Source organism: Leucopleurus acutus (genome assembly GCF_964270905.1).
Source record: "Leucopleurus acutus genome assembly, chromosome: 6".
NCBI lineage: Eukaryota > Metazoa > Chordata > Mammalia > Artiodactyla > Delphinidae > Leucopleurus > Leucopleurus acutus.
In genome coordinates this window covers 114,087,220-114,112,932 of record NC_139149.1, presented here as the reverse complement: position 1 = coordinate 114,112,932, position 25,713 = coordinate 114,087,220, and the positions used below count along the sequence as shown (strand labels likewise).

At 46.6% G+C, this 25,713-nt stretch overlaps 1 protein-coding gene across 5 annotated transcripts in view; it reads right to left on the bottom strand.

Moving 5' to 3' along the window:
* AGAP1 (ArfGAP with GTPase domain, ankyrin repeat and PH domain 1) overlaps positions 1 to 25,713 on the bottom strand; it is a 558,850-nt gene that overhangs the window by 281,753 nt on the left and 251,384 nt on the right. For all 5 annotated transcript variants that reach the window (XM_082841396.1, XM_082841398.1, XM_082841397.1 and 2 more), the window contains exons 7-8: positions 7,152 to 7,279; positions 5,114 to 5,269 (exon numbers count right to left, since the gene is read on the bottom strand). In XM_082841396.1, the coding sequence (XP_082697522.1) occupies positions 5,114 to 5,269; positions 7,152 to 7,279 (284 nt within the window). The remainder of the gene's footprint in view (positions 1 to 5,113; positions 5,270 to 7,151; positions 7,280 to 25,713) is intronic.

The following is a 25,713-nucleotide window of genomic DNA, read 5'->3' as shown; positions in this document are numbered from 1 at the left end:
AACGGGAGTTTATCACACCCATCACAGAAGGTCGGGGGGAGCCGGAAGTGGGACCGTGTAGCCTCCGCAAACAGCGAACACAGAGGAAAGAAAGGCTAGGATAACTCTCATTACCATCTCCTTCTTTAGAGGAATGTTTAACTTTCCCCCAGGCGATAAAAGAAGCCGTGAAGGGGCACCCCGTCAGCTGCCTGCTTCCAAGGACAGGCAGCATCGCTGACAGGAGCCCTCACTATTAAACAGAAACCTGCTTTCCCCTTTCTAACTGATGAGTAAGTCGAAGGCTGCTGGAACACATATAATAGGATCCACGCTCCCCTTCTCTACAGAAGACAAAATACCATTCAAACAGGTCTATTTAGACTATCAATTTTGCTGCCTTATTTTTACAGAGCGTCTCTATGAGCTGGGCTATGCCTTTTTCACAAGCTTAGGTTACTGGGTATGCTTGGCTCTGTTTCGGGGTGTCGGCATTATATGGTAAGCTTTAAAAAATTCCATGTAAGTGACACCACGATTATAAGGCTTGAAAACAGGCAAAGCAACTGTGGACACGTACTAGAAGGAGTTTAAGACATGCATACAGATAATAGACACCAAATCCAAGTGAATGCCGATCCCTGGACCAGGGGTCAGGGGGATGTATCCTGGAGGGGCACAGTTTATCTGTGGCTGGGTTATTTCTAGAAGAAGTAACCGCTGCAGTGGCAGAAAAATGCTTGTATTTGCTGAGTTGCACGGTGAGTACATGCATGTGTTTTTTTAAACTCCTACATGTTTGAAAATATTTCCTAATAAAACATCTGAACCACACGTAAATAGGGCTACTAAACTAATCATCCTAAGTGCCAATATTAGAAACCAGGAAGTGAATGGAGATAGCCTTTGAATATTTCTTTTCTCAAAACAATGATTTTTTCTCAAAGAAATAAGCAAGATAGGATATAATTTAGCTTTTTTTATCAGTGAAGTACCGTTCTTACCGCCAATATAACACATAATTTGCTACCACAGGAGAGACTTTTTAAAGTTTGTACTATTTTGTAAAAGGTGCGTGTGATTTATTTTTGCTTAAGATTTTTGCTTATTTCTGCACATGTGCATATGCCAACAGAAACATCTGGGACTGAAGAATGTTAGCCCAGAGTGGTACATTTACAGGTCATCAGATCCGAAATTTACACAATTCATAAGCACGTTATTTGAAAAATGGTGTGTGTACTACTTAATTACCTCTGGCCTCTTTATGAGGGTCTAATAAACGAGGACAATGCTCCCTCATCTGGGCATTACTGTCCCAGCCTGCGTGGACTTTTATTCACTAGGATTGTTCGGCATATGGTACTTCTGTCCTCCTAATACACGCTTTTCAATAAATACACTTTTGCCAATTTAAGCCAATAACTACCAATAATCGCCAGGGATGAAGAGTCTACGAAATTTTACATATTTAAGAATAGATGCAAACCGGTAACAAGGAGAATTTAGTTTCCTAAGTGGCTACAATTTCAAAATTAATTTGCTTCTTGTCATTCCTTGGATGACACTGACATCTAGTGGAGTTGACACTTCGAAGATCTTCAACCTACAACACCCACCCGGCACCACCACCATCACCGTCATCGTCTTGTTCAATGTCAAATCCAGTAATGACGAAGACACAGGATCTAAGCCGTCTTTTCCTTGAACGCCGTGATGCAAACCCGCCGTGAGGTTAGCTTCTTCCATGACCCGATTCCTGTTCCCACTAATGACGGCCGAGCAGCCGGATTCGATTTCTAAAAGGGTGTATCTATTCTCAGACCATTTTCCAGCACTTAAAGAGATCAAGCACTGATCCCGCACAGGGTCACAGGCAGGCCCCCGCATCACTAGCTACGTTAATTATGACACAATAAATGAGGGCGAGTTCTTACTGGCTCCGGCACTGCCCCACCCGGCCTGGACAGCTGCGCCCCTGGCCTCTGCCCGGGTGCCTGGACGCGGCGGCGGTGCATACGTGTGCGCCGCTCCAGCAGCGGGGAGAGTGCCCCCTCGCTGCAGTCTCCGCTCTCCTCCTGCCAGGCAGAGCCCCCCGGTCTCTAATCCGCTTCCTCTTGAACGTGGGTTAGCTCCCATAACACTATCCCTGATAGAAAACAGAACCCAGCTGCGCAGACAGCAGAGGGGAAGGGAACGTTTATTACCCGAGTTACCGTTCCTTTGCTTCTTCCTGCCTTAAACTTGTCTCCTTTGTCAGTTACCCAGTGAGCGGGGTCTGGGACACTATTTTCCGGCACATCCCAACCCCAGGACTGCCCTTATAAGGGGTGGGGGTGGGCACGTGTCAGAGGAGCCCCAATTTTTTTTTTTTTTTTAATGGTACGCGGGCCTCTCACTGTTGTGGCCTCTCCCGTTGCGGAGCACAGGCTCCGGACGCGCAGGCTCAGAGGCCATGGCTCATGGGCCCAGCTGCTCCGCGGCATGTGGGATCTTCCCGGACCGGGGCACGAACCCGCGTCCCCTGCATCGGCAGGCGGACTCTCAACCACCGCGCCACCAGGAAAGCCCAGAGCAGCCCCATTTTAAAGAGACTTCCTGGTTCTCACCTCTCACCTTGAACAGAAACCAAAGCCAGGGACCAGGAAAGGTGACCCTTAGAAGATGTCGTGAGCCTGGGTGTTCCCTCTTCCCGCCACACCCTAGAAGGCCCCTCCCCGCTACGCTGGTGCCCTGCTCAGGGCCCAGTCTCTCTGCATCTTCGGCAATGGGCTTCTCAGGTCCACTGAGCCATGAGTCAGTGCACAGCCTGTTCTGCGAGGTGACACCTTGTCACCTGGAAGACCCCACCTGGGCGGACAGAAGTGTTACAGGTGTTGGATAAGCCAGAGGTGCTGCTTAGGCGACTGCTGTTATTCTCGGTATGTCTGAAGAAATTCCACAGTAAACATCTTATTCACGTACAGATTTACGCATATCAGATATTCACCTGTATTTTGCAGACACCTAATTACCTCCCTCCCAATCTATTACACAGCCCTACAACTACTTTCTTTCTTTTTTTTCTTTTAAATTAATTTATTTTTGGCTGCGTTGGGTCTTCGTTGCCAAGCGCGGGCTTTCTCTAGTTGCGGCGAGCGGGGGCTACTCTTTGTTGCGGTGCGCGAGCTTCTCACTGCGGTGGCTTCTCTTGTTGCGGAGCACGGGCTCCAGGTGCGCAGTCTTCAGCAGTTGTGGCTCACAGGCTCTAGAGCACAGGTTCAGCAGCTGTGGTGCACGGGCTTAGCTGCTCCACGGCATGTGGGATCTTCCCGGACCAGGGCTCGAACCCGTGTTCCCTGCACTGGCAGGCGGGTTCTTAACCACTGCGCCACCAGGGAAGCCCTCTACAACTACTTTTGCTTATGCATGAAGAGAAATCATTCCATAACATTAGTGGTGGTGAGATAAAAATGAAAGCAAGGCCACAAAGACTCTTCGCCCCTACAGGGAATCTTCTTAGCAGCCTCACCACAACGACCGTTGTTTCCAGCTCAGAGAGGTTAAGTAAGTTGCTCAAGGTCAAGGAGCTGCTGGCAGTGCAGGACAGGGTCTGAGCCCGTCTGATCCTCACTCTGGCCCTCCAACAGCAGCATCTGGCAGACCTCACATGGCACAGGGCAGAGAGCAAAGGGAAGGGGAGAGTTGTGAGGAGGGGGTGTTCGCTGTTAGCAATAGACCTTGGCACTAAAGACTTATCTGATGGGAAACCTGTTATGAACGTGGTGGGAAAGGGATGGGGCATCTATCGTACTTGGTAGCCTCCTTCACCATCAAGAACGCCATCTTCAGGGAATTCCCTGGCGGTCCAGTGGTTAGGACTCCACACTTTCACTGCCAAGGGCCCGGATTCAATCCCTGGTGCGAGAACTAAGATCCCACAAGCCTCGCAGTGTCGCCAAAGGAAAAAAAAAAGGAAGAAAGAACGCCATCTCCAAGTAAGGCCAGTGGGTCAGATAAGAGACTTGCGGCCACCCCTGCAGAATCTTCCTTCAGTTTAAGCCAGGAAATACTGGACTTCTTTGCATCTAAGTCAGCGATACTCAACCAAGAGGAGAAGTCGAGTGGTTTACAACAGGGCACCGTGACGCTGGCGGCTGGAGACCTCTTTGTTGTGCGGCTGGCCCGTGCATCGCAGGATGTTTAGCGGCTCCATGGTTGCTACGCAGACTAGACGCCTGCAGGACCACACCCACTCCCACCCCCGAGCTGAGACAATTCACACTTTCTCCAGAAATGGCCGAATTTCTGGGAGTGCAAATCTGCCTGGTTGAGAACCCCTGCTTTGAAAGCATACACTTGTAATGCACAGACCTAGTCCCGGGAGGGAAAGTGTTCTTCTCAAATCAAATGACTCTAGTCACACGGCAGTAGCAGCTCTGCCTGGAGTTCTGCGGCCCCGAGTTCTGGGCTCCACTGCAAAGCCTTCCATGATTGATTGGTAATGTCTGCTGTGTGTCCTCTGTAGTTCAGGGGTTCTCTGCGTCCCAACTGCCCAGGGAACTTTAAAAAACTACACACGCCTGGGCCCCACGCACAGATTCTGAGTTCGTAAACCTGAGTCCTGAGAGCTGATTTAGAGTTTTAAAATGCTCCGCAGATGGTTCTGAAGAAAAGTCCAAGCAGACTGGCTTCTGTCTGTGAGCTGCTAAAGACCCTGAGCTAAGTCCTCAGTGCTCCAGCCCGAGGAGAAGGGGTCTGTGCATTGATACGGCTTTATACACCTCATCTGAAAGGCCTGATGCACACGTTTGGGGAATTCTGGCGGAGTCTGTCCCCTCCATGTATCTAATGTGACAAGTCTTTAGCTAGAGACCAAGAAAGTCACAGGATAACAGAGACCTTTATACAAACCCCTTGCTCTTCATTTCTGACACGTCAGGACTCCCTGCAACTGAGGAAGTCCCACTGGGCTCTACACCTGCGTCGTGGCATCCTATCATTTTCTGAGACTTCCACAGAACTCAGCACTCTCCTCATTAACTTGGTTTGGATGCTACACCTGTCGTTGAGCCACCTGGCGGCCAGAGGACCGCTAGGTGAGCAGGAACCACGCTCCGATTCCCCCCCACCCCGCCCCCCGGGGGACACTCACGGTGAAGAGGTTGGACCGGCGCTTGGACTGCTTGCGGACGGGCGTGGGCGTGTTGGCCGCGGGCGGTACGTCGATACGCAGCTCCTTTTGGCTGGTGCTGGGCGTGGACGGGACAGAGGAGGAATAGTCGCTCAGACTCCCGCCTCCGTTACTTGTCTGTAATGATTGAAAGCCAAGGTTTTGTTAGGACACGCTCCAGGAGCCTAACCCGCCACGTGCGTGGGGTCATAACCCACAAGCCAGCAAGGTGCGTGGAGGCGTGGCCCGGCCGGCAGCATCAGCATCAAGCAGGCACCGTTTCATCCTAGAACAGACCCATCAGCTCGGCAGCGTTTTGTCCAAGAAAAGTGACTTAAGACAGAGAAGTCTCTTTCGTTTGATCTTATACGCGACCAAGTGTAAAACAGATGCTAGTGGGAAGAAGCCACATAGCACAGGGAGATCAGCTCGGTGCTTTGTGACCACCTAGAGGGGTGGGATAGGGAGGGTGGGAGGGAGATGCAAGAGGGAGGAGATATGGGGATATATGTATACGTATAGCTGATTCACTTTGTTATAAAGCAGAAACTAACACACCATTGTAAAGCAATTATACTCCAGTAAAGATGTTAAAAAATTTGAGAGTTAAAATGTCATTATTTTCTATTTCCTCTGAAAAGGGAAGGGGTTGGTTGAACTAAGTGGTTTCTACAGTCCCTTCACTGCTCCAGATTAGAAGGAGAAAGAGTGCAACTTTGCCCAGTACAACCAATACTCACATTTTGAAAATGACCTCTTGAAGGGATACACTGGGAGATTGGGACTGACATATACACACTACTATATATAAAAATAGATAACTAATACAAACCTACTGTATAGCACAGGGAACTCTTCTCAGTACTCTGTAATGACCTATATGGGAAAAGAATCTAAAAAAGAGTGGATATATGTATATGTGTAACTGATTCACTTTGCTGTACACCTGAAACTAACACAACATTGTAAATCAACTAGACTCCAATAAAAATTCATTTAAAAAAAAAAGAAGAAAATGACCTCTTGGAAATGTGAAAGCTTCTGGAAGATTCTTCAAGATCCAGAGAGAATTACAGATGCCTGAGTGGGATTTAAACATCCTTGAGCGTGCCTTCACAGGACCCCGCTGTAAACGCACTTCCTGACTCTTCACGCTACCAAAAGCACGATACCAAACCTTCTCGCTACATCTCTTTAAAGAGGGCCAATATAACACCCGCCTAAGAAATGTTAACCGAAGACACACGGGCAGGCAAAAATAAGCCAACAGTTCCTTACTGGATTTTTGGTTAGGTTCTTCAAAGTGACAATTATATTGTTTGTTCCCAAGTAAACAGCAAAATGTTGCAATGGAAAGATACTAGTTTCCATAGGGCCTAAGGGAGACGGGAATTATAACTGAGGGCTGCTACCATATTGAAGCATATTGTAGGATTAGCCACTGAGATTCACCCACAGCTGCCCAACCTACAAGCAGACGAGAATGAGGACCAACGTGGGGTCATTTAAATCAACAGCAGAGGGCTTCCCTGGTGGCGCAGTGGTTGAGAGTCCGCCTGCCGATGCAGGGGACACGGGTTCGTGCCCCGGTCCGGGAAGATCCCACGTGCCACGGAGCGGGTGGGCCCGTGAGCCATGGCCGCTGAGCCTGCGCGTCCAGAGCCTGTGCTCCGCAACAGGAGAGGCCACAACAGTGAGAGGCCCACGTACCGCAAAAAAAAAAAAAAAAAAATCAACAGCAGAGACGGCAGTGCACACCCTGCACCTCCACTCCAGCCAGCATGCCTCATAACACAGGAAGCGTGAAGACAGGGAATATTAAAGAATGATTCCCATCAAAACCACTTGGCCACAGCAGTTTCTGAAGGAGATGTTACGTCAATTACCGACATGCTGTTATTTATAAAGTTGAAAAGAAAAAAAAAATCACCTTGGAGCTGGCTGAGAACACTATTTGGCAGGTGTGTCCTCCTGGGTTCTGACCTGCTTTTCAGTCCAACCTCTCAAGGGACCAACATACCTGGCTGATGTGCACGGCAGACACCTGTGCGGAACAGACAGATGAGTGGCTCGGAGAGTTGGGTAGGGACTTGCAGGGCCCGATGGACAGCTGCTGCTTCTTCCTCGTGGCAACAATCTTCTGGGCAACTAGTGGACAGGAAGACAGAAGAAGTCTACGTAAGGCTGGTTTCCAAACAGAGGGAATGTGGCAGAGACCGAGGGCTGTCTCTGTTATCCACTATTCCTTTCATCCGTGGTAACAGAATTCCTGATTTTTAGTTGGGCACAGGACTACCAGAATAGATATGACATTTCCTGGAGCTTCCTCCAGTCCATCCCCTTGCACCCCAGCTAAACGTGGCCATGCAAGCAAGCTCTGGCCAATGGGATGACAGCAGAAGGGTCACATGGCGGTACCCAGGAAACATCCTTGAGAGAGCTGCCCCCGGCCCATTTCTTCCTTATGTCTCTTTCCTTCTTGCTATGTAAAAAGCACATACGTTGGCTGTAGCTCTGGAAGCGATCTTGCAGAAGGAAGCCACACTTGGTGGGACACAAGCCCCTTCTAGGGGCTTGGCCTCTGGCTCGGCAGCCTCGCGCAAACCTCAGACGCTTTGTATGTAAAACACAAAAACACACACCTATCTTGTTTAAATTATTCTAACAATAGGACATTTCCCCCAGTTACTTGCAGCAAAAATAATCCTAAATAAGACAGGGTAATTTATACCAAACCCTTTGGAAAATCAAAAATCTATTTTTTTTGCATAGCCTAAAGAATTACTCTTAACTCTACAGGCTACTGCATAGAATTATATTCAAGGACATGTAATTATGTCAAAGACTTTTTTTATTTAAATATACGGCTCTACACATTGGGAGTTTATCTTAATCAATACAAATCTAAATTCAACCATTGGCAAATAGGCTGGCTGATACAGCACATTGGATTTAACTGGAAAGGAAGCCAACGATTAGAAAACTCTTCCTACACCAATAGGTGTCACTACAGGAGAATAACTACAGCTTTTATGTGAATAGATGTGTGTCTTTGGGGAAGAGCTGTAATTAAGTTCAATGATATTCAATCCTTATCTTTGTCCGGAGAGGTTGATGATTTAAAAAATACCCATGCAAAGGAAAACACACCACTGTCCCCAGCAATAGCTTATGTTACAGAAGGAGCACACACAGTGTCCGCCGATGATTTCTTCTCCAAAAGAACATAATTTTAAGAAGGAACTGGTCTGTCCACAGCTTATGGCTTTCATGTAAATGAATGATAGTATAAATATGATTAAGTGAAAATACAATATATAAAAAATGGCTCACAGAGATGAAGAAGCAGCTTCATTAGTTACATCCCACCTCCGATAGGCCTCTTATCATCCTGAAAGGACGATATCAATTAATTTATCCTCCCGTAGTGTATTGATCACAACCTTCATCAGCTAATCACGTTTAAATTACAGAGGAATATCGCAACACTCTGTCATTTCAAAACCATTGGCGTATTGATCTGGGGTCTTTGAAGACGCACATTAGAATATTTTAAAAATCATTATGTGAACTCAAAACTAAAACCTAAGATCAGATTCCAACAGCCGCAGAACGTGTGTCTTATAGGTGAACTGAAATCCCCAAACCAAAAGTAAATTAACTTAAAATCATGATTGTTTGGGTGAATGCCAAATTACTTCTATTTTTTTCTTTTTTTTTTTCTGAAAAAGAGCAAAAGGTGTTTTCTTGTGTTCAACTACTCCTGGCCTCAGAGTCACTATTCGGTCGATGACCATACTGACTTTCACCTTAAATCTCATAGAAAAAGCACAAAGGTCAGAATTAAACAGGGCTAAGCTGTTGGGAGAACTTCATAGACATTTTCTGTAAGTGTTTTCTACTCTAAGGGGAGATTTGAGAAACTTTCTAAGACAAGTCAAATATGTTATTAAAATCCTCATTTTATGAAACTCCAAATGCAAATCAATGTTCCCTCCTTCCCACGTGGAGGCTAGAAAGAGCAAGTTCATGGGCAGAGAGAACCTTTTCCCATTAAACCCTCTCACAGAACAGGGCTGCGTAAAGCGCGAACCACACGTCAAGTACCACGGTTCTTCTGTCCACTGAATTATTGCTTGGCCACATTTATTAAAAAAACCCGAAGTCACAACTGCTAATAACTGGTAGCATTCTTTCAAATTTAACTAGAACCTTCAACCCTATTTGTTGTATTTCCCCATAATTTTTATGTCTACACACACATGGAAGAAAGGAAATGAGTTACAAATATTTTGTTCTAAAATACATAGACTGCTTTAGGAGTTACAGGATCACCCATAAAAGTGGGGGTAGTATCTGACTTAAGAAGGAAAAGGAGATAAGGGGACTGTTTTGTAAGCCTGGGCCACCTTCTCCTCCACAGTGAAAAGCCCCCGGCCCACTGCGGGCCACAGGGCTGGGCTGGGCTGTGTGAGTGGAAGGGCCCCCCGCCCCAATAACACCTCAAGGGAAACGGGATGCCAGGGGCAGGGAGGCGCTGTTCTCTTGTAACTATAATCATCAACTTTTCCTGAGATTTGGAACATTTAAATGTCAGGAGACTTAGAACATGAATATTACTTATACCCCAGATTACACTGGCTGGGAAATTTTTATAATCACTGAGTTTCTGTCTGCATTGGATCATTCCACAAATGAATACGTCACGTATTTTATATAAATACATGCAGTGCACGAGTGAGAAAACAGAAACACAATCACTTGAGATTCCTTCAAAGAATCTGGACTCTATCATCGAGGTGTGATGTTTTTCCTGTTTTGGTGACTTGCTTTCCTATAGAGTTGCCTGAGGCGCTAAGCCTAGGTCTGAAATGCTGTCGTTGGCAGATACAGAAAATGTCTGCGCCTTTACCAGATACCCCGCCAATTTCATTAACCTGATGTGGCAATGCTAGTACCTGGTGTCATTTTAAAAGTCACTTCCTAGGGATGTGATGTGCATGATAAATGCACAACAGTTCACACAGCTGTAGGTTATACATGGACGTTGTTAGGGGCGTAAACCCTAGGAGTTCTCATCAAAGGTAAAAAACTTCCATTTCTTTACTTTTGTATCTGTTTTACATAGATATTTTTTTATATCTCAGTAAAACTGGAAGGCAAAAAATGTTCAAATACCTTCAAGTATAAATGAATGAATGAATAATGTGTATGACGCCCTCCACAATTTTGAAATTTTATTTAGGTAATAGATAAAACATAGCCTTTAACGAGCCCCTTCAACCATATCTGTAATTACACTGTAGAAACTTCAAAACCAAGCAAGCAAACTGCTGGTGCCTGGGAGAGGCATGAGGGGCTCCTGGGGGCTGGCAGTGGCCCCTTCCTGACCTGGGTGATGACTCTGAGATCATTCTTTTTTAGCCGTACCCTTAAGTATACTTTCATAAACGTATTTCCATTCTTCAACTAGAAAGAAGTTTATTTACAAACTTAAGCAACAAGAAAAGCGAGTTATACGTTTACTTTCCCCACAAATTTTAAATTCTCTATTGGATAGATGATAAATGGCATCTTTTAATTAGTGTGTAAAGATAAGACTCTCAGATAGCTCGCAAATAAGACCTCATTAAATCCTGGCCTAATGCCCGATTTCTGCTTCCGCTTTGTTTCTCAAATCATTTGCACTAAAAAGGAGGAGCAGAAAGAACGAATCTGGTCACACCAAGGGAGTCAGGCCCACCTCTCACCAGGTAACTAGGGGCGTCCCCCTCCCCTCCCTCTCCCCCCTCTTCTTTGCCCCTTACATCTGAACGATGGGCCAGCGGTCTGCACCTCCCGTCTACTGAGTCATTTAATCCTCGCAGTTGGGAAAACAAGGCAGAGGGGGCACCGGCAGCAGAACAGGGGTTCAGACACTCTGTCGGCCCCCATGACGGCACCAAACACTGCCACCCGGCAAGGAAGCACCCGCCCCCCCCGAGACTCTACGGCTCCCAGGACAGGGACTGTGTACCCTTTGGCCCTGTCCCCTCACAGACTCTCCCTTGCTCTGCTGACCACTGCAACCCGGCTTCCACCTCCATCCCCTTGGCTGGACCTGCCATTGCCAAGGTCGCTGGTGACCAGCTGGAGGCCAGGCGCATCCTTCTTGGCCTCTGGGCCGCCCTAGGCACTGCTGATGGTTCCTCCTCCCGTGACGCTGACTTTCCTGTGTTTCCTCCCCTGGCTGGAACCTCTTCTCAGCCTCCTTCACCGGTTCTTTGAACGTGGGTGCTCCTAGGCTTCCTTCTTTGGCCCTTTTCTCTCCATGCCTGTGGCTCCCCAATCTGTATGTAGCCTTGCTTTGTGCCCTTCCTACTTCTAGAACCGTGTATCCCATAACCAGCACCACACCTGCCCTTGGAGGCACCTCAGTGTCCCAAGCTGGGCCTCGCCTCTAACTCCGCACCCCCCGAGCAACCCCAGGGCAGGGACAGAGGAGCCGGAATTTCTCTTCAGTTCACCCTCACTGCCAACGCCTTGACCCAAACCTCGTCTGCCTGTGGCTGGTTTCTGAAGCAGCTTCCAAAGCTGTCCTCTCCTCACTGCCACTCAAGGGACACACTGCACAGCGACCTCCGCAAAGGTGACTCTCACGGGCCTTGTCCCGCTCAAAGTTCTGCAAACGCTCCCGTCACCAGACAGACGTCAGAACCGAAATTTCTCAGCAAAATGGGGCCCTTTCACGCTTGGGAGGGGTGGATTCTCCCCTCCTGTTATCACTTTCCATGGATCCCGGCTCCCACGACCCAGACACTCCTGGCCTCTTCCCAAGCCCTCCAGTGAAGTGACAAGTGACTTAGGTGATGGCCGGCTTGGGACAGGCTGTCCCTTCTCCATCCCTTCGGTCTGGGGCTCCCACGCTGCCTGGAACCATATGGGCAAGTCTGTCTGATTCTGGTTCCCAGAGAAGGAAGCCCAGATAAGCTTCATTTCCCAGGACAGCTTTACCAATAAAAAGTAGTCATCCGATCTTCCAGGGTCTTATTCCTTAACGGGTTCCGAACCCCAGGGAGGATAAGGGTCCCCACCCAACCGGACACGGCCTCCCTCCAGACTCGCTGACGGCCCCCGGGCTCACTGCCCACTTCCGAGCCGGACAGAACCCACTGCAGATGCCACAACGTGTGCTCTCTGAATCCTGCTACACAAGTTGCCACCACGGCCCAGACATGCTTCTCCTTCTCTTCATGGCCAATTCCTTCTCAGAATCCGTATCTCGAGCATCACTTCTCCTAGGCAAGCCTTCCTCTCTAACCATCAGGTTCCTCTATGGAGACCCTGCAGCCCAAATACCAAAGGTGCGGACACAACCAGCTCCGTATTTCACCCAGGCCTTGACTGAGAACCACTGCACAGTTACGCACACACATACGCCCACACGCACACAGACACGTACAGTCAGGGCCAGGCTGAAGAGCTGCAATTCTACTTTTCAGCCCCGAATCCCTAGTGCCTGGTGCATAGGCATTGTGCAATAAGCGATTATGTAATAATCCCAAACCAGACACGTCATCATTCACATCAGGTCCTGGCCTCCTGATCTCTACTCACAGGGCGAGGCCCCAGGACGGGGGTGTCTTTGACACTCCTCTTGCATGGTACCACCTGGCATCGGTAACGTCCACAATTAAGCACTTAAATTAAGCTTTTTAAAATTTCATTAACGATTATGACATTCTTGGTAAAGTCCAATGAGTGTTAGTAATTTAATCAGCAAGATATCTTCTCTGGTTTAAATGATTTACTTGAATTAAGTCAATTAACAGAAACGTCTGAAGAGCCACCTATGGGCCCAGAGAAGGAAGGGAAGACAGGGGAAGAGGCATGTGACCTGGTCTCTAGCCTCATGCAGCTCCCAAGCCAGGAGCAAGGCCCTCTGCATCTCACATCAATAGCTCCAAGGTTTCACCAGAGACAGGACCACTGAGAACTGCTCACGTGCTCCGCTGGGTGGTCCCTGTTGCCCCATCCTTTCTTCACTCCTTATTTACTCGGCTCCTACGACCCAACCTTCTCCCTGTGCAGGTCCTGAAGGAGCAGAGGCTTCTCCATCAGGCAGCAAACTGCCTGCCCTTTCACGTCCCTTTTGCCCCAGTTCACTGAGGCAGAGGAGACTTAACTCATCAACCAGCTTTGTAATGATCTGCTTTTGAACACTCCCCATCGTGACGCCCCATACAACATCAGCTTCCGCTACGTGAGCCCTGCTGTATGAGCAACACGGCCCCTTCTGGAATGAGCAGAGCTGAGCCCCACGTCCTCGGGCTGCACTGGGGAGCGGGTGACTCTGGGGCCTGGGGAGAAGTGGGGTCTGCAGCTCAGGATGGCACTGTGGAAGCATGTACACTTGACTGATGACATAGAGTCCCAGGTAGATGCCAAATAGAAACTTGGTGTGAATCAAGCCAAATCTGAGGAAGAGGACGATCCTTCAGCTACTAGGAAAAGTTCTATGTAGCCCACTGGGGCCAATATGGGGTGGCAGTTCTGTGTAGACAACGTTAGATAGGAATTTAAGTATGAATGATACATCTATTACAGTAATATTTTAAATGTTTATAATAAACACACTTAATGAAAATCAACTAGCATGAGACTCATTTTGCTCCACAAACATATTTGAAAAGCACAATCTGAGGTTGGGGTTCACGCCATCGTTCTATTTCTATTTTTGGTGCTACCACCCAAATGTAACATTAACTGTCTTTGCATTGAAAGGCTCTTCCATTAGAACCTTGGAGGGCTTACCAGGCAAATCCCCATAAAAAATGAAAACCACCAGGGACTGTAAATTTTCCAGTAACAAATAAAAGGTCCCCTAATGTCTCAACTCAGTTTTAAATTACAGTTGAGTGATCATTAAACGATCTTGTTAATTAAGTAGAAATTAATTACCACATTATCTAGGTAGTTCTGAACTTGTGACTTAGGAATGAAAAAAAGTTTGAAGTGGAACTTTTCTCAAAGTTAATGAACGTTAAAGGAGGTGTGGTCTGTGTTGTTGGTAATCCTATACCCATCTCCTGGATTTGTTTTCATATGACGTTTTGGGAATAGAGGAAGCTATGCCAGAAAAACCATTAACATGAAAAAGAGAGAGGGAGGTGGGGAGTGGGGAGAGGGGTCTTCTCGAAGGCCTCTTGGGCTGTGTGATGATTAGTGACAATTAGTGAACCACAGGGACCCACAGCCCTGCCTGGCCCACACACCTGTGGAGACCCTGCCAAACTGAGCCGCCAATTGGAAAATACAGTCAGCTCACGTTCCAAGACGATGGACCTCCACGTGACTCGAGATGCTAGACGGGATGCCTCATTTACCTCCCTAGGGTCCACATGGACTTGACATTCAACCAGCACTCACCAACTGGGTCAATGAACGAACAGATGGATCAACAATGGGGATGGGGTGAGGACATGAGGAGAAGGAGGGGTGGAGAAGCAGCTGGAAACACGTGTAAGGATCCCGTATGCAAAGTGTGGATCGTATCCTTAAGGCAACAGGGAGCCGTCAAAGCTATTCATGGGCCAGTGACGAGATCCAGGAGTTGGAAGGACACCTGGTCTGTGTGGTTTGCAAGATGCAGGTGATCTCTACCTGGACAGTGGAGACAGCAAGCATGGGGGGCGGGGGGGGGGGTGGGCGCAGGGTGGGGGGGATTTGGGGGGACTGTGACCGAGCGGCCGTGGTCTATACGCAGGACCCCGGCTCTCTGATATTCTGTTTTGAGACTCTCGTGTCTCAGACTGCTGTTACTCTACCCTTACACATGATTAATATTTTCAAGGGGTATAGAATTCTAGGCTGATTACACGTCATTTGATGATTCAAAGCTACCAAAAGGAGTTATTCTAAGGGTATAATGAGCTCACTGATGTAGTGTTAGCTAAACCCCCATAGTTTAAAAACTTTCAAAGCAGATCTGGACATTTAACCTATTCTAAGTTACAGTTCCTAAATCGGAGTATACGCCCATCTTCCTTAGAAAGACAGGCTGCCCCTGTTCTTTAACGTGTGTTAGATCTTCCTGTCGGCACGGCGACCCGCAAGGAGAAGCTCATTATCTTCGTTCTAGCAAAGCTTTCATCTTTTTTTGCCACTACCTTTAAAATCACCCAACTGCTCTCTCCGAAGCCGACTTGTCCCCTTCCAAACTATCCTTCGTATGGACACGTTTATCATTCTAAAAACAGGCCTGGCTTGACCACTTCCACGTTTCATCAGGACAAACTATAAACCATCAGAATAGTTTCCTAATTATAACAAATATTATTAAGGAAGGAAACACACCCTGGAACTGAACAGGCCATAAAATGAATTTAGGGGTGCATGAAAAGGAAACACTCACCATGCATTTCTTTATTGGTTCCTCGTCAGTGAAAACCTAACGAGAAGCTCTGCCCTTACCTTGTGTCCCTGAGCACAACATATGGCATTTCTATTATATTAAAAAAACCCTCTAGGCCAAGACAGGCCATGGTCAAAAAGCCAAATTCTCTTTAATTTCTTCTAGCGAAGCTTTCAAGTTTTCCGTGAAGTAGTGGCATCTGAATTCTTAATCGGAGATTCCGTTCTTGCCTGTGTTCTTTCTATCTCATTGCATTAAAACAAATTTATCTTCATTTATGTCGCAATTACCTATTAGGGTTGTTAATTTGCTGGAAATGAAGCTATTGTTTAATTGCTCCTATTAATCGGGGGATTTAAATGCCGACTGTAATAAACAGTTACCTTCAGGATGGAGCAAAGTCATGGCTGCTGACATTAATTTCACAATTTCACAACGAGCGGAAATTTCTCCCATGTCCCAGGCAGCTGGATTTCCCTTTTCCTCCCGGAGAAAGTGCAAGAGTTTTTAAACATAAAATGTTTAAAAACTCATGCTGAAATAAACACGGTCTATTCAACGTGTTTTATACGTGTACCTAATTCTGATGTAAAGTTATTCTTTGTGGCAGGGGAACATCAAATCATCCTGCCAGAAACCCACATCCCTTTTTCATGCGTTTCTTCACAGCACAATTTTCTCTTAAAACCAAGTTCCCAAGTGGAGTTGCCAGCGGGAAGCTCTGGGTCCCAGCAGCCCCAGATGTTGGGCTGGTGGGCAGCAGGCGCCAGGACGCTCACCACCGGCTGGGGTTCTAGGCCTCCGAAGGACACAGGGTTCCTGCGTCCACACGCAGAGGATTTTGAACATTCACTGCTCTCCAAACAACTAAGTTTCAACATATCCCAGCACCGTATTGTCAGACGTCCTTCAGCTGGTCTGCATGCGGCACTTCCAGGGCTGGACTCGGCTTCAGTCAGCCTTTCTCCGCTAGAAGGAAGGAAGGCATTCCATTCAGCCCTGCCTGGAGTCCCCTCAGGGACCGCATTGCAGGCCCCAGAGGCCCTGTGCACCGCCAAGACACCCAGCAGATGGTCAGATCCAGACTCCTGACGCCACCTGCAGACACTGAGGGATCCTCCAGTCCCTCTGCCCTCCCTCCCCTCGTGCCGCCGGGTCCTCCCTCAGCACCGCCCACATTGCTGTGCCTTCTCCAGCCTGCTGACCCCACCAGCACCCTCATCTAAGACCACATCACCTCTGCATCACTGTGCAGACTCCAGGTTTTCGTCTCCGAGTGCAGAGGAAAGAACATGATACTACCCAGCATCTGGGACAAATCCAATGCCTGGTGGACGCCTGGAGAATCAGGGCCCCACTCAGGGATGGGTTCACGCTCCGGACAATCCGAGGCCCCCAGCGCACACTTGTGCCTGTGCTGCTGGGATCCAGGGGGGCCTCCGGGGTCTCAAAATGGAAATGAGCACCACAGACCTGAGCGGTGACTCTCAGAAGGGCTAATGGGGGGAAAGAGACATCTGGGCTCCGCCCCTCCTTCCCCTGCCTCCCCTTGGGCACAGGTGAGACCAGGATGACACCTGCCAGGCGTGCATGAGCCAGAGGGTGCAGCATCGATGCCAGTGACCCAGGCGGGTCCTAGGACACTCTCGGTCCTGCCACGAGTCTGCCCTCTTAATACGTGGAGTCGGCTTCTCCCTTCCATGGGTCAGGGCGGCGTCTTCCCTCTGCTCTCTGGCATCCCTCACTCACAATCTATTCCTTCATCACATCTTGGAGCAGCTAGTATGTGCCGGGAAACCTGTCAGATGCGGGAGACGGTGGGGTCCACACCGGCCTGCCGGCCACACCACTGAGGAACCAGGGACCAGGAGGCCTTACACGCTTGCGGTGAGAGCGCCCTTCAGAAGAGATGGTCACACAGCCTCCTTGACTTCTTTCACTAAGGTCTCAAGAAGCAGCACTTGGCAATCTTAGCGGAGAAGCCGCAAACCTCTCACTCCGCACCGGTGTTTCCGGTTCAGCACCTGCCTCCTTCCCCAACAAGTGTGTCAGGCACAGGACCAGCTGCGGGGCTTTAACAGCGCCCTGAAGAGAGCTGTGTATTTGTGACATCGAAGTGGGGATAATTTTCAAGAGGGAAACATTGATGAATTGTGACTATACTACATAGACACTCAGGAATCATTAAAAGCAAGAAAAATCTGGGGGAAGGGGGACTGGGGAGGGATAAATTAGGAGTGTGGGATTAACAGATACACACTCCATTATAACAGATAACCAACAAGGACCTACTATATATAGCACAGGGAACTCTACTTGATATTTTGTAATAACACATGAGGAAAGAGAATCTGAAGAAGAATATATACGCATAACTGAATTGCTGTGCCGTATACCTGAAACTAACACAATATTGTAAATCAACTATATTTCAATTTTTTTTTTAATTTTAAAAAAGCAGGAAAAATTTGGAAGCGTGACCAGGAGCACAAAGCACATCGAAGTGTCCTGCCTGAGGAACCGGCAGTGATCAGAACTGGACGAGGGCAGGCCCTGATGAAACAGAAAACCGTGGTGTGCGTGCGGCCGCAGAACAGCAGCGAAGGGCGCATGTGTGCCCGTTGGCGCAGTCATGAGCCAGGACAAGATAAGGAGTCTGAGAACGTACGAGCCAGGAGCAGTGAGGGGGCTGCTGCTGGCCGTGGGCTCTGAGCACCAGCAAAGGGAGATTCCAGGAGGCGGGAGCTGGCACCCCTGACAGGTGCGGAGACCTGGGCAGGGGCTGGAACGCCACTGGTCACCCTGACCCTAGAGCTTTACTCTGATGTGCTGCATAAGATTACAAGAGTGAGTACCACCTACGCAATGCTCACTGAGCACTCATTACTATGACTCCGCTTAATGAATAATCAACTAATACAAGCCAGCAGGGTTTAAAAGCAGGGGACGCAGCTTAGGTTAATCGCAAATGTAGAAAGATGTGCCCAAAGCATAAATTAAAGATCTTTCAAAGAGCGAAGCTTTCCGGACTGGGGACCCAGGTGAACACAGAGCTGCACCTAGACTCGGACTAGAAAACATTCCAAATGCTACAATTAAACCCAGTGCAAATCTGTTCGAGAGGCCGCGAGATGATTAACTTTCTCTCTCCCTTATTCTCAAGTTGGATGCAAATCAGTGTCTTTCAAGACAAGGCAAGTGAAGATCCCAATAAATTGGCAATACAATTTAGATGGCAGACAAGGATCTAAAAGATAAATGGCTTAAACAAAGAGGGGGAAAAATGAACCTGTCACTTCTTCTCAACTCATCAAGCTGTCTCGCGGAGAAAGCTGATGATTCCGGAGCAGAGATGTTTCTGACACCCACTGAAGGTGGCGGCGTACCCTGGATGCTTTCATCTGAAGTTCCTCACCATTTTTTCTGCACCAGGAAGGCTACAGGACTCACCTTTAAGATCCCCTATTTTTTTTAAAAGGCCAAATTACTGGTCACAAAATAGACTAACACAGTTATATGAGTCAAGTGAAAGAAACACCCGGGATAAATGCAAATAAATGTAGTGATACTGGAAGAACACAATCCATGACAAAGACAGAAGTGACACAGGAAGAAGGTGACTGCAATAAGGATTTTAAAACACGATAAAAGAGAAGATACCAAAAGAAACGATAAAATCACAAAAAGTGGCTGAGAGTCCGCCTGCCGATGCGGGGGACATGGGTTCATGCCTCGGTCCGGGAAGATCCCACATGCCGCGGAGCGGCTGGGCCCGTGAGCCACGGCCGCTGAGCCTGCGCGTCCGGAGCCTGTGCTCCGCAACAGGAGAGGCCACAGCAGTGAGAGACCTGTGTACCGCAAAAAAACAAACGAACAAAAATCACAAAAATGATTATTCAAGCTAAAGAAATTGCATGAAAATTTAAGATGAGGAGATGAAGATAAACGAGGAACAGGAGACGAAAAGGGTCCAAAATAAGAAAATATGTGAGACAGAAAGGCCATTAAGTGGATTTTTAAATCGGGAACCTTGAGACAAATACAGTTAAGTACAATCATTGGTTTTCTCTTTAATAAATTAATAAAGTTTGGTTAATATTGCCTCAACCAAATTTGGAAGGTCTACTTTGCTTCCTATGTTGAGACACATGCTCACAGAAGAAAAAGGGAGTTTTAGAAACTTCTTTAATCTCCCCATTTGTCACAAACACATTCTCCTACAGATATCTTTTAACTTTCAAGAAAAATGGACTTATCTATCACAACTGAAGCTGTTTTCCTATTTCCGGGAATAATTATCCTTACAACAATCTCCATTAAAAAAGACATTTTCTTCTTAAAGTGGGGGAGAAGATGTCTTGGTTGGAACATGAGAAAATTATTCCTCTCTCCCCGGCTCTGTTAATAACAAGCCAGCCGCCGTGCTCCTTGCGTGAAATGCCTTGGAAGAAGTGACAGTGACACACAGGTTGAATTATACAATGTATTGTGATGCAATTAGGAAGAAGGATGAGACGACAAAACAGATTTCCACTTGGTCTTCAACAGGGCTGTGTGCACTGAGTCACTGTGAGGCTCTGCCCACCAACCATCAATTATTATCATTTACCCAGCACCACCACCCAGAACCCTACCCTCTCCAATACACACAATTCCTGTGGGTGAGTCTGGCCTTTTGTGATACTTCAGCGATATCAGGCATTTAAGTTATATGAATTCGAGGGCCCAAGTAAAGAAATGATATATGATTCCATAGAATTAATAGAGCACCCTAAATAGATAACTAATAAGGCCCTACTGTACAGCACAGTGAACTCTACTCAATACTCTGTAACGGCCTTTATGGGAAAAGAATCTAAAGAAGAGTGGAGATATGTATAACTGATTCACTTTGCTGTACCCCTGAAACTAATACAATGTTGTAAATCAACTAGACTGCAATAAAATTTTTTTTAAATTTAAGAAATTTTAAAAAGAGCATCGTAGATCATTCTTTTCCATCGATCACGGTTACTGAAGAGTTACGTACACAGTGTAGAGACACTTTTTGCAAGTTTTTTTCTTCAACAAAAAATAAGTGTATCAATTCCCACTGGAGTTACTCACAGCACCCCAGGTGATTAAAGGGCTCTAAGTCTAATTTTATTTACATTTAGAAGACCTGAGGTCATCGCCATCAAGATTTCACTTTTGTGACTAATCATGTTTAAGTATTAATTAGAGTCCGGCGGAGGATATCGATTGATTTCTGAATCTGTAATCTGCAGTGATTCAGAAACTGTGAGGAAGTCAAACTATCCCTACCTGGTACTGCCGGTTTCTACGAATTATTGAAATTCTTGCAAGAATCATGCATGCATTTTAATTCTGGAAAGCCTCATTTAAAAAAGAAAAAAAGAGCTCAGAGTAATACTGCACATTCCCCCTGTGAGAAAGTACTTCACATTAAATTCAGTGCATCTGGACTCATCTTACCGCAAAATACCGACAACAGTATTTTATTATTATTATTTTTTTTTTGCGGTATGTGGGCCTCTCACTGCTGTGGCCTCTCCTGTTTGCGGAGCACAGGCTCTGGACGCGCAGGCTCAACGGCCATGGCTCACGGGCCCAGCCGCTCCGCGGCATGTGGGATCTTCCCGGACCGGGGCACGAACCCGTGTCCCCTGCATCGGCAGGTGGACTCTCAACCACTGCGCCACCAGGGAAGCCCAACAACAGTATTTTAAATGGAATAACAATTGCTTTTCTTTCCCCCTAAATTTTATAACGCAAATTTATAACCGTGGACAAAAAATGGAAAGAAGTGTAGCTTGCACACCCATGTCCATGCCACCTAGATTTTATAATTGTAGGTGTTGCTCTACTTGGCTTACTACACACCCACCATCCATCCATCTTATTTTCTGATGCATTTCAAATATGGGGCAGACATCAGCGCTCTTCACCGCTACACTCTTCAGCATGTGCGTAATTAACTGTCACGTATTAACCGTCTAAGGTTCCTTCTTTTGAGACTGAAGGTACATACTGTGAAATGCAAACATCTTAGCCGTACCATTCCATGAACTGACAAATGTCACGTAACTCAAATCACTGTGAAGCTTCAGAAGGTTGGTGCCCCTTCCCCAAACCCACTCCCACCAGCCCCTCTCACTCTCAAAACCACTCTTCTGACTTTTTTACGTGCAGATTAGTTTTGCCTGTTGTAGACCTTCATATAAATGAAATCATTCATTTACGAATGCCTCTGTTCACTCGACATCATGTTTTGTGGATACATCCGTAATAACAAGTTTTCAAACTAACTTCAGCACTGCCACACTGAATACCAGAATCCTCATTACAGAGTCTTCATCTCTTCCCAGTGTAACACAACAGGTCCCTACGAGAAGATGGCGATCTTCTACCGTAAGGAAAGTAACACCTAATTACCATGAACTTCTCTGGTCCTGCCAAGAATGAAAAAGGAACAAACTGTCCATATTTTTTGAACCTACTTCTAAATTTATCTGACCTCGGGTATATGTGTCAGCTGTAGGTAAGAAGTCATAATGACTCTTCAGACCATAAGTTCAAAACCCTTTCTACACATGGGAGGCTTCCTTTAATCCACCCTAAGAAAATATCCCTCATTAACAAAAATTGAGGAATGTTATCCTTGGTGACATCACGGTTCAAACTCACTGAGAAAAATGGCATTAAAAAACAAAAAGTCGGGCTTCCCACAGTGGACACTTTGAAAACAAGTCACAGAATCTCAGACTAGATTCTCACACCTCCACCTACACACAGCAGCAGGTCACAAAAAGTCATCATCTGTATTCCAACAGTTTAAAAGGTTAAAAACTCAACAACGACATAAAAACATCAATTCACAGCACTTACAGCTGAAGACAGTGGCCTCTTACCCGATGCCTATTCCATTGCTGCAGGATGCCCAGCGACTCTTAAGAACATGGGCAAAAGTCACAGTGCAACGTCAACACATTATCTTAACACGTTATCTTAATGTCGAAAACTGTAAAAATTAAACACACAATCCCGCTGCTTCAGCACCCGTCCAGGGTGACACCTACAAAGAAAGAAGGAACTGATTGCAAGTTTTATGAAGTTATTCAGAGAAAGAAGGTTATTCTTCCACTGATACTGCTACATGTGACATTTTATCTACTAACGATATGTATGTTTATATATCAATATAAGCTTTTCTAATAAAGCTTTTGGGAATTCATTTTGAGAAAAAGAAACCCAACGTGAATACATGAAAAGGACTCAAATGTGTGCTAGTTAATAACCCAAATCATTATCTATCATAAGAATTAGAGAAAGTAATTTGAAAGGAACGCTCTCTCTTCACTGCTGACACCCCAAATCCATCTGTGGCTGAGACACAGAAGTAAAAGGCAAATGACAGCCCAGGAAATTTAACAAACTAACTAAGGACATTGTCAAAGAAAGTTCAGAAAACACAGGGGGGCTTCCCTGGTGACGCAGTGGTTAAGAATTTGCCTACCAATGCAAAGGACACGGGTTCGAGCCCTGGCCCGGGAAGATCCCACATGCTGTGGAGCAACTAAGCCCGTGTGCCCCAACTACTGAGCCTGAGCTCTAGAGCCCGCCAGCCACAACTATTGAGCTCACGTGCCACAACTCCTGAAGCCTGCGTGCCTGGAGCCCGTGCTCCGCAACAAGAGAAGCCACGACAATGAGAAGCCCACTCACTGCCACGAAGAGTAGCTCCCACTCGCCACAACTAGAGAATGCCTGTGCGCGGCAACGAAGACCCAACCAAAGCAGCCAAAAATAAATAAATAAATAAATTTATTTAAAAAAAAAAAAAAGAAAATCCAGGGATTTATTTTCTTCCTCCAAACAAAAATTACATAAATGCTAAAAGATGATAAAGATATCTGTCTTTAAAACAGATTTCTCTTTTGATGGGCAAATATACAAACATGAGGGAGATACAATGTATCGGAGCTAAAGCTCTCCTTCAAATGTATTACCACTCCACCCAACAATGGCTGGAACTTCAGGCCCATGAAGGAGAAGACGATGCCTTCCATGCTCTACACCTTGAACTGCAGCCTCTGCCCCAGGTGGGGTGGGGCACCCTGCCCATCTCCGTCCTTGCCTCTCCCTGGCTGAGGCTGGCCCCTCAGTGAAGCGCTAGTCCTGCTGTCCGGTCAGAGGCCTTAAACCAAGTCCACAAACACCAGCGGGCAAACAAACAGTGGACAGTCAGAGGAATCCCACTGTGTCACTGGGTCTACAGGGTAAGAAGAGGGTCACAGCTGCCAGGAGTCACGGCTTTAAGCCTCTGGATCCCACAAAAGGAATTCAGGAACTCCTTACAGACTAGAGGCATTCCACCAGAGAAAAAGACATCTGATGAGAAGACTCATGTACATCCCCCAAAGCAAACCGGTAACGGGAAGACTCCCGTGTGTACTTTCCCAAACAGCTTCCGCTGGCTGCGCAGTGGCTCAGAGGCGCACTGGGTCCTACCCGGCTACGACAGCTTCCTGGCACCTGAAGACTGTTAACAAGACAGGAATTCACAAGCGTCCCCTGAAAAGATGTCTGCGCTCGGAAAGCCTGATGTAGCCTCCAATAAAGACTCGACTCTTCATTTGTGACTTTCTGGCCTTTATAAGCATTTAACTGTCATAACGTCTATAGTTCAGCACAGAAAAGGCATCATAGGGCGTTTATTATAAATCTTGCAAAACATATAAGGCCCCTTTGCACTTTAATCATTTGCTAACAGTTACAATAAGATTGTATTAAAAATTTAAACTGCCCTACTTAAGCCATTTACCTTCAAACGTCCATTTCCAGGGAATGAATCCAAGGGATATGAACGTCGAACCCTAGCTCAGATTTATTGCACCAAAGAATATTTCTACTGATACGGCTCTGATGAGTGAAGTCTAATGACTGTAGTTTTATTACTTTTTAAGCACTTAATGGGAAAATTTAGACATTTTCACAAGACCGAGCTTCAACAAGAATGGTACATTTAAAAAGTGACAGGCTGGGGAAGGTCTATGAGATTACTTCAGACATGCCCAGATGAAACACAATCGGTGGGAATTTTAAGGCAGCATCTAATGTCACAGGCTTGCCTCTGACATTATTGGTTTGGTTCCCCTCATCAACATCTTAAATAGTCCAGGGCATATTTAGCCCAGAGTAACCATAGAGAATTTTATTATTCCACACATAAACTTCTAAAGCCATTTAAAAAACTCCACGGTATTTAATATTTTCCCCCACACTTACAACCACTTACCATAGGGAGGTTACAGAACAAATACCATAATTATCTCCATGTAATTACCCAAGCCCCGGTAAGGAGCAACTGCTTCTATCACCGACCAGACTGTCAGCGGGAAAATTATCTTTAAAATGTTCAGAAGCAAATCAGAAAGTTTCCCTTTACTTGAAGTGATTTCCCCCCCACCCCGCATTGAAACCCACAGCTGTGATCCCTCAGCTTTCAATTAATGCCAAGGCAGTAATCCTATCAATCACCGAGGACTATAAATTTCTTATCTTTCTCATTAGCTACACCCTGGCACAGCTTAAATATAAACACACCTTGCCACCAGACTGTAAATCACTCGGCACCAGCGACTCTACCCACGGTCAGAAGGGGCAGCAATGACTGCAGCAAATCCATCGTGCGCCCGCTACAACGAAGCTGATTGACACTTCTCCAAAAAAACCCAGAAAACTACCGAGATTCACACGGACACCGCCTCTCTTTGAGTCTGTTTGGCTTAAAACTGGTAATGACCTGTCTTTATTAGTATTACTAAGCTTTATGCGCAAAATCCAGTTTTCTGTGGAAATATATTTTTTGCTGCATCTGCCAATAACATCTTGCGTGGTTACCTGTAGCTATTCATTTTTCCAGACCTAAATTCTTCCACTTATTTTTAAAGCTGTAAAAAAAAAAAAAAAATCAACCCTCTTCTTGAAATAAAAGTGGGCACAACTATATCGAGAGAGGTGGCAGGCCCGGGGTGGGGCAGCCGCTCCAGAGGACTCGCCACCTTCTTTTTCAGGTAACTTTTGGGGTGGACGTGTTGATACCAATATCTGAGCCTCATGTGAATAGTTTTATCAGATGTTCTCTAGTGAAACTATGCGGTCCAGTCCCTTAACAAAACTTCAGGCT